Raw genomic sequence first — 10,000 nt, 5'->3', positions numbered from 1 at the left:
GAGAGAGAGAGAGAGTCCCTCCTCTGAGCTTTCTAAGATAATCAAGACCTGTCATTGGTTCACATCAAGACGTTTCAACCTGTGTGTGTTCGTGTGTGTTCGTGTGTGTGTGTGTGTGTGTGTGTGTGTGTGTGTGTGTGTGTGTGTGTGTGTGTGTGTGTGTGTGTGTGTGTGTGTGTGTGTGTGTGTTGGCAAGTTTTCACGTTTCACCATTTATATACATTTTTCTCGCCGTGCCCACACTCAAAATGTACTTTGGAGTGTCCAGTCTTTCTGGTCTGTGTATGTCAATACCCTTGTCTCCGCTTTACTGAGATTTTGGCTGGTCACGCGTTGTTTATGTGGGCGTCGGCCTGGGAACTCGACTACTACCAAAACCTTTTTAGGGGATCAGGTTACACCCAGCCTATAAGGGTTAAGCGTTGTTTCCTTCGACTGTGGGCTATGCTGTTATCACAGTCGTGCAGAAGTTTAGATTTTCTATTTTGTTTTTAGTATGTATTTTTGAGTACGGTGTGGATTCAAGGAGGCCTGTCTTTATACGCACCTCCAGGTCTATTTATTTCAGGGCCAATGCGCTTTGTTTCCCTGACCAGAAATTAAAGTATTTTGGTTCCTCCGGCAATCCGAGGGGACTGCCGTATCACAGTCTATACATATTTATTATTGTTTTACTTGATGTTTTAGGTTAAGGTGTGAGACCCAGAAGTATTGTAATGGGCTTTGGATAGGTCTAAGGTTAGTAAATAAGGATTATGTGTGTTTGTGTCTTAACTAGAACCATTAGGTTGCCAGTCCCATGCCCTAGCGGTTTTTGGCAACCCTCGTGCTCGGTTACTATGTAAAGGCAGCTCAGAGTCCATCCGAGGCTTTTTTTATTATTATTATTTTTTTCTCCCTGAGGAGCTGCCGCTTACCTTAAGTTAAGGTAAATATTTTTCCCATTTTAAGTGTTGGACGTGTCAACTTTTTTGGGGCTTTGTTGTTTGTTCGCTTGGTGACCGGACTTTTTATCATAAACAGGGCTTTATTCTGTTTGGTTTAAGTTGTTTAGCACTTGAATCTTTAATCCGCTTTTAACTTAAATTTTATTTGTAAATCTTATTAGTGTACATCTTTTATTAATACTCGTTGCAATAAATGTAAATACCATAAACTTAAATAAATAAAATAATTTTTGTCATATTCTTTTCGTGCCTAGAATATCAACTCTTGGTAAAATTAAACGGAGTCAGTTAAAATAAGTACTTCAAGTCACTGTCTTTTACGACAGTGACGTTTATATGACAAGTTTTATGACAGGAACATGAGTGTGTGCGTGCGTGTGTGTGTGTGTGTGTGTGTGTGTGTGTGTGTGTGTGTGTGTGTGTGTGTGTGTGTGTGCGTGTGTGTGTGTGCGTGTGTGTGTGTGTGTGTGCGTGTGTGTGTGTGCACGCACGCGCGCATGCCCGTATTCGGAAGATCATGAGTTACCTGAAGGAAGGGACTGGTGAGGCCTGGACATTGCAACTTAGGGAGGCTGTCGTGCCCTTCGGAGTCGTCCGGGCCAGCGTAAGGGCTTCCCCATCCCGACGGGAGGGCCGAACCGAGGTTCGAGGATCTGTTGGCACGGTGTTGGATGTGTGTCATGAAAAAGTGTCTCAAGCTCTTCCGAGGTCGTGGTCTTCCCCCTGTGAGTTCTTCGCTTCCCGGTGGAGGTGGAGAAGTCGAGAGCCGCCATTTACACCAATATATTAATATGCCGTACGTCACTTCACGTTCCCGTTCAGCCAGTGGTCGTTGGCTTTCCGTTATAGATTGTCAACGTTCTGCCTGAAATCGCTGACGTTCTTTCGAAACCTCTTAAAATTCTCGAAATTTCTTAGGACTGAATTTCAAAAACTTGAAGTTTCTTATAGACTGAATTTCGAAAACGGTGAGGTGAGATCGATTTTTTTTCTTTCAACATCTCTTGAAGAATTGATGGCGGTCTTTACATATTCTGTGCTGGCTGACACCAAAATTATTTTATTCCGTCAAGATAAATCAAGACCATGACTAAGACTCCTGTACATTCTTCAGCTGAATAAAATCACCTGACGCCAACCCACGGACCAAATGGTCTCTTCTAGTTCCCTGCTTCACCAGAACAACCCGAAACACTCCCGGACGCCAAATGTCAGGACAGATCGTACTCATACATCCCCAAAAACTCAATAGCCATCCAGAAGTACACACCTTCCCATCAAAAGACCTGCCTATGGATTCCCGATTTCCGGATATTACCGGTACCGGGAGAAGCTGTCCCGGACATTATCGGTACCGGGAGCTGTCTCGAAAATTAACGATATCGGGAGAAGCTGTCCCTGAAATTACCAGAACCGGGAGCTGTCCCAGATATTACCGGTATCGGGAAGAGCTGTCCTAAACATTACCGGAACCGGAAGAAGCTGTCCTGGACATTACCGGAACAAGGAGAAGCTGTCCCAGGCATTACCATAACAGGGAGAAGCGGGCACCCTACGCACACACGTACCGGTAGCGAGGGACGGGGTGCGCCTGCGCAGTACAGCTGAGGGTTGCCGTCTCTCCTTGCTGCGCCTCCGATGCGTCCACACGCTCGCCCGCAGGCAGGCGAGGTGCCCCGTGGCCCAAGGGCTCTGGCGACGGAGGTGGAGTAGTCAAAGACGAGATCCAAGGTGGAGGGGGAGGAGGAGGAGGGGGTGGATGTGAAGCAAAGGCGGAGAAGGAAGAAAGGAACAAGGAGGACGAATTCCAAGGAGGAAGAAGAAGAAGAGGAGGAGGAGAAGAAGGAGGAAGAAGAGAAAGAGGAGGAGAAGCACCAGAATATTGTGAAAAAAGACAAAGAAGGAAGAAGGGAAAGAGGTGAAGGAGTAAGAAACGAAAGAGGGGAGAGAAGGAGAAAGAATGCGGGAGAGGAGGAGATTGACGAAAAAGAACAAAAAGTGTACTGTACATGCAAGTGCGCGTGCGCGAGCGTGTGTGTGTGTGTGTGTGTGTGTGTGTGTGTGTGTGTGTGTGTGTGTGTGTGTGTGTGTGTGTGTGTGTGTGTGTGTGTGTGTGTGTGTAAGTATATGTGTGAGTGTGTCAAAAAGATAAGATCGGACACTTACGACAACAGGGTCCAGCCTATCTACCTATCTACTGGTTCATAGCTTTATACCTAACCCGTATGAGGTGGATTTACCCCTTAACATTCTTCTCTGGCTACCGCCAGGTGATTTTATTCAGGTGCGGAAGACCTCTGGAGCCCTTCACTCTCTTCGACCACAACTACTTCAGGAGAAGACCTTCCGGAACGTATCATCAAACAGGTTCCTCTTCCTTCAGACAAAACACATAAACAAATACTATGTAGCATCACGTACCTTCTTCCCGTAGGACACCTACAAAGGTCCTCACCTGCTGCTGGAGTCCCCTTACAGATGCAAAGGGCCTCGACCTTCGAACTTACCGAGAACGGACTAAGGAGGACCTACCTGTAGAAGGGCAGGGTGTTCGAATGCGCCCTACAGAGGAGGGTGGCCGTGCCACCTTCGACCCCTTCAGAGGCCTCGAGACTAACGAGCACCTACCTGTAGGATGGGGCGGGGTTTGACTGCGCCCTACAGAGGAGGGTGGCCGTGCCGCCTTCGACCCCTCCAGAGGCAACGAGTTTCTCGGCGACGGAGAGTCGAGGGGCCACGTGACCCATCGGCTCTTCGAGATCGACAAAGGAAGACGAGTCAACCGCAAGGTTGAGTGGTTTGTGTAACATGGGCAGTGTGGTGTCTGGGAACTGGAGTTCACAAGTATAAAGACGCGCGCACACACACACACACATAGACACACATAAACACACACAGACACACATTAACATACAGTGCTCATTCTCAGCTCTCAGTCTCACATCCCCTTTGTACGAGTATATTATTATTATTTCAAATATCCAAAAACACCAAGTTTCGTACTTAGTAACCCCTTTTTCTAATGTAACGTCCACCGCCCCGCCCCGCCCCCGGCCCCTAACCTGAATAAAATCGTCTGGCATCGACAAGAATAAAATCCATAAAATATGCGACCAAGGGATACTCCTGAAGGACGCACGAAGATGACCTATGCCTCTACGACTCCTGCAGACGGAGGACGAACATCCCACGGACCCAGAGACATGGTACCTGAAGGCGGTGTCGGCGAAGAACGCACTACGAGGTGTCCGTACCTGAAGGCTGGGACCGGGTGGGCCTGGACACGACAAAGAAGAGTGGCGTCCCTCCCGGCGGAGGCTTCAGCCACCAGAAGCCTCTCGACCAGGGACAGCATGGGGAAGGTGTGTCCGACGGGTTCTGTGTGCGGAGGAAGAGGAGGAGGAGGAGGAGGAGGAGGAGGTAGAGGAGGAGGAAGAGGAGGTGGAGGAGGAAAAGGAGATGGAGGAGGAAAAGGAGATGGAGGAGGTAGAGGACGAGGAAAATGGGAAGGAGGAAAAGGAGGAGGAGCATGAGGAAGATGGGGAGGAAAAGAAGGAGGAGCATGAGGAAGAGGAGGAGCATGAGGAAGAGGAGAAAGAAGGAAGAGGAAGAGGAAAAGAAGGAGGCGGAGGAAGAAGAGAGAAGGAAGAGGAACAGGAAGGAGGAGGTTCCCCATAGGGTTGAGTGTCAGACGCAAAAAGGGGAAAAAAAAAAAAAATCTGTCGAAAAGTGTTGCCCCGTTTGTGTGATCTACTTTTGCCCCCCACCCCCGATACCTTGCCCCTCACAGATCCAGTGCTTGTGGCATTGCCCCCCCCCCACTAAAGCCCCTGAAGCACTGTGTTTTAGCACAAGTGTAAAAATTAATAAATGAATAAATAATTAAATATATAAACTAATAAATGAAAAAATCGACATAATTCACAAGGACGCAAAAAAAAACATACACAAAAATACACCACGTATATATAAAAAACATACCCATCGCAGCAGCAATAACAATGAAGATAATAATAATGATGATAATAATAATAATAATAATAATAATAATAATAATAATAATAATGACAATAATAATAATGACAATAATAACAGTAATAATAATAATAATAATAATAATAATAATAATAACAATACAAGCCCACACACGCATTTCATCAAGTAATCAATACAATATTGCCAACTATTGTATCCAAGGTTCCTTGGAGGAACTGTTGACTTTGTGGAAAATTTCACTACCTGTAGGAGGGCACCGGGTGCGCCTGCGCAGTGCACATGAGGGTGGCCGTGCCGCCTTCCTCCGCCGCGAACGCCTTGTGCTTCTCCGTGAAGGAGAGCCCGGGGGCAGCGTGGCTTTGGGGCTCTAAGGACGACGCGACATGACGTAGCGTGACGTCACGGGTGGCGAAGACCCGCCCAGCCAATCAGGAGGACGGAAGAAGAAAACGACGTTTAAAAAGAAAAAAGAAAAGAAAAAGAAAAGAAAAGAAAAAAAACGGAACTCCGAAGACTCCATTAACCCATCAACCTCAGGTGTCCCAAATAACATTTTTATTCTGGCTGAGGCCATTTCATTTTATTCAGCAAATAGGGGACCTCTGAGCATTGAATGAGAAACTGACAGTCAAAGGAGTTGATTTACGGTGTTGGAAATGTGTAAAACTGTCGAAGTGTCCTCAGCGAAGATCTGGAGACATGTTAAGTGCAAGGAACCATCTAACCTAGGCGCTGTCGAAGTTGGAGTTCTACGATCTTCGTCGAGTAAGAAACTAAATCAAGCCTCTCTTTGCAAGTTCATCTAGTCCACGAGAAAGCCTCACAAAAGTTACATAATCCCAATATTCCTCACTCTCCCTTTCTACTTTCCTCCCTCCCTGTCTCCTTCTATCCCTGTCTCCTTCTCTCCCTCCCCTACCACCCACTCACGCTCGAATAACTTCGACTTGATTTTAATTTAATTAATTTCGTTCTTTCCAAACAAAACCTCCAAAAAACACTGAGTCAATAACGAAAGTTTACAGGTTCTTCTCAAAGACCCTGAGGTGGGGGAGCTCACGATGACATCAAGGGTCACCAACAAGATGGAGGGGGAAGGAGGACAGAAAGGGAGGGGTGGGGTGGAGTGAGTGAGAGATGGTGGCGATGGAGAGATGGAGGATGGAGGCAGATGGAGTGATGCAAAGGAGACACTTCCTAATGTTCCTCAACATGTTCTTATATATATATATATATATATATATATATATATATATATATATATATATATATATATATATATATACATATTTGAGTGCGAGACTTCGGAGTTCTAGTGTGTCCGGGCCTTAAAACCAGGAAACAGTGCATTAGCGCCAGGAATAAAGCTACCAGAGCATTAGTTTTCATTGCTAGGACGGTAACGAATAGAAGTACAGAGGTAATTATTAAACTCTAGCGATAGTTACACCCATCCTTGACTATGTGGTACAGTTTTGGTCTCCGTCCTACAGAATGGACATCAATTCACTAGAGTCAGTACAGAGAAGAATGACCAAAATGATACATGGACTCAGAAATATGCCTTACGAAGAGAGGCTTAGGCACCTTAACTGTGCGGGGTGATCTAATAGAGGTGTTCAAGTGGATCAAAGGCTTTAACAAGGGTGATGCAAACAAGGTCACCATATTAAAACAACAGGGCAGGACTCGCAGTAATGGTTAGAAACTGGACAAATTTAGATTTAAAAAGGAAATAGGTAAGAATTGGTTTACTAATAGGGTGGTTGACGAATGGAATAAACTTAGTAACCATGTAGTAAGCGCTGAAACTATCAGTTGTTTTAAGAAACGATTAGACAACTTTATGGATGGGGATGACAGGTGGTGATGGATACGGACCTGCCTAGTGTAGGCCTTATGGTCTCTTGCAGTCTCCTTCATTCTTATGTCCTTATGTAACTTGGCACAGGAACTGCCTAAAGGCGGAAGAGCTGGAACTCCAAAGTTTAACCTGCAGAAGGAGCGAAAGGGATATCCTCTGGGAGGCCACCACTCTACCTGAAGGAGGTAATGGGAAGGAAGTATTCTGGAAGGCTGCAACTCTACCTGAAGAAGGGAACGGGAAGGACGTCCTCTGCGAGGCTACCACTCTACCTGAAGGAGGGGACGGGGTTTCCCTGGACGCGGCAGACCATAGTGGCCGTCCCTCCTGACGAAGACTCCGCCATGGCGTGCCGTTCATCCATCGATAGCTTTGGGAAAGTGTGACCCACGGGTTCTAAGGGACGGGTCAAGTTGGGTCAGGTCTTAATAAAGACACCAGCAAGAAGACTGCGAGAAAGAATATGTGTATATGTGTATGTGTGTGTGTGTGTGTGTGTGTGTGTGTGTGTGTGTGTGTGTGTGTGTGTGTGTGTGTGTGTGTGTGTGTGTGATTCACCTTGGTCTTTGGGATGCGTGTTGGACTCGTGACCGACAGCTATTTCCCTCCCGGAAGAGAGCTCAGAGCTCGTATGACCGATCCATGGGTAATGCCGTGACCTTACACGCACACACACCAACTCCCCGCCCACGAGAGTTGGAGTAACGACTCGAAGCGCAGCGATACTGAAATTATTTCAGCCCTGGGCAGGATTCGAACCCGGACCGCCGTAGTGATAGTCAGGGACTCTACCAACCACGCCACCGTGTGTGTGTTTGTGTGTGAGAGAGAGAGAGAGGCTTAAAACACGTACCTTCACAACAACAGCTTCTTTTGTTTATACAGTGAACACCCACACAAAAGGACGCTCTCACCCCCTCCACCAACATCCCCTCCCTTCCCCCTACTCCCTACCTTCCTCATCCTCTTCCGTCCCTCCCCCTTCCTCCAGTTCGGTTTTCACTCGTCTGAATAACTTCAGTTTAACATGAATTTTTAACGACGCGACTCTTTCCAAGCATAAAGACGTGTCAAAAAAGGGAGATGAAGAAAAAGAAGAAAGAGGGAAAGAAGGAAGTAAAGAAGGAGAGGGAAAAGGAGGGGAGGAAGGAGATGAAGAAGAAGAAAAAGAAGAAGAAGAGAGGAAGAAGGAAGTAAAGAAGGAGAGGGAAAAAGGAGGGGAGGAAGGAGATGAAGAAGAAGAAGAAGAAGAAGAAGAAAAAGAGGAAGGAGAAGAAAAAGTAAAAGAAGAAGAAGCAGATAAGGAAGAAGGAGAAGGAGAAGAAGAAGGAGAAGAAGAAGAAAAGAGAGAATAAAGAGAAGAAAGAGAAGATGAAGAATACGAATAAGAAGAGGAAGAAGAAGAGAAAGACGAAACAGGAGAAAAGAGAGAAAAAGAAGAAAAAAGAAGATAAAAAGATGAATAAGAAGAGGATGAGGAAGACGAAAAAAGAAAACGAAAGAAAAAAGAAAAAGAACAAGGATGAGAGGAAGAAAACAAAATGACACAAGAGGTAAAAGTAAGGAGCACACCCCACCCTGGACACGCCTTTACCTGAAGGAGGGCTGCCAAGGAACAACACTCGAGGAACTACCTGAAGGAGGGAACGGGATTCGCCTGGACGCGACACACCAGAGTAGCAGTCCCTCCTGACGAAGTTTCGGCCATGTCGTGCTTCTCCTTGATCGACAGCTTCGGGAAAGTGTGACCCACAGGCTCTGCAGGGGCGCAAGGACGGCCAAGAAACAAAGAAAGTAAACAATTTGGTATCGGATCACAGCTCTTACCCTTCCAGATAGAAGTTCAGTGTGCATGTGCACTGATCTATGGGGTAATGTGACCTTACAAACACACACACACACACTATCACCTTTTTCACGGGAGAATGTGACGGCTTGCAGTATTAGTGAAGGCATTTCACGTCATGGGAAAGGAACGTTCTCGGACCTCCTGCGCGAGAGGCCGAAAAGCTAACCACTACACTAGCAACCACAGTGTGTGTGTGTGTGTGTGTGTGTGTGTGTGTGTGTGTGTGTGTGTGTGTGTGCACATGTGCGTGAGTGTGTGTGCGTGTGTGTGCGCGTGTGTTTTGTTTACGGGTAAACGGCATCTCCATTACGAAGTCGGCGGGACTTACACAACCTATGACGTCATGTCGTTCTTCGAAATTCGCAAAAAAAAAATTGAAGAAGACTACCTGAAGACTTCCTGGCGAAGGAGAAGTAAACACGTAGAAGGAAGACCCTGGGGCTTAGCGTACCTGAAGGAGGGGACGGGGAAGGCCTGTACCCGGCACATCATTGTGGCTGTGTCACCCAAGGGCACGTCCACTAGAATGTGTCGCTCGTTGGAAGACAGCTTATCGAAGCTGTGACCCACAGGATCTGACGCAGGAACATACCGGAGGAGGCGTCGACGAAGGACAGAGCGTGATGTTATTAGATTTTCAAATTTTTAGGTTCCGAATTTATTTTCTTAACCAGTTGGAAGTTTCACATGTGGATATAAGTGTAATGTGGTAAACAATGTCTTTTAATGTTGAATGTGGATATGATGAAAAGAGATTTTACATGGAGTGGGACGCATTATGAGATGTAAAAGTGTGGAGAAGGTTAGGAACCTAAGTGGTACTAGAGAGAAAAAAAATCCTAAAAAATATAACCCATAGAAGTTATATACCCCTTCCTCTATCACTAGAAAATTCCTAGCTATTCACAGACTAGAATGAATGACTAACTAGATGCAAGAAGGTTAATTACTGCAAGTCACCTAAGCAGAGACGACCTGTGAACAAAAACGAAGAAATGAATCCTCCTTCAGGAGGAGGGCGTCTGGGGAGGTACTCTACCTGAAGGAGGGAACGGGGTTCGCCTGGACGCGACAGACCATAGTGGCGGTTCTTCCTGAAGAAGCTTCTGCCAGTTCGAGCCGATCCTCCAACGAAAGCTTCGGGAAAGTGTGACCCACGGGTTCTGAAGAACCGCATCCAAAGGTAGTAATGTCATGGAAGGTGTTCGCTCATCTTCTATACATGTGTGTGTGTGTGTGTGTGTGTGTGTGTGTGTGTGTGTGTGTGTGTGTGTGTGTGTGTGTGTGTGTGTGTGTGTGTGTGTGTGTGTGTGCGCACGCGCGCAAGCATCTCGATGACGTCAC

The 10,000-nt window shown here is 46.5% G+C and overlaps 1 protein-coding gene across 50 annotated transcripts in view; it reads right to left on the bottom strand.

Annotated features, from left to right (window-relative positions):
* The window catches only part of Dscam1 (Down syndrome cell adhesion molecule 1), a 635,227-nt gene that overhangs the window by 177,768 nt on the left and 447,459 nt on the right, over nt 1-10,000 (bottom strand). The window contains exon 7 of one of the 50 annotated variants that reach the window (XM_076206180.1): nt 8,442-8,565. The exons of the other annotated variants lie outside the window; for them this stretch is intronic. Coding sequence (XP_076062295.1) covers nt 8,442-8,565 — 124 coding nt within the window. The remainder of the gene's footprint in view (nt 1-8,441; nt 8,566-10,000) is intronic. 50 annotated transcript variants of the gene reach the window in all.

The sequence above is a fragment of the Oratosquilla oratoria genome, chromosome 1 (genome assembly GCF_046742065.1).
Source record: "Oratosquilla oratoria isolate Oo_2021 chromosome 1, ASM4674206v1, whole genome shotgun sequence".
Lineage (NCBI taxonomy): Eukaryota > Metazoa > Arthropoda > Malacostraca > Stomatopoda > Squillidae > Oratosquilla > Oratosquilla oratoria.
This window is presented reverse-complemented; position numbering and strand designations above follow the sequence as displayed.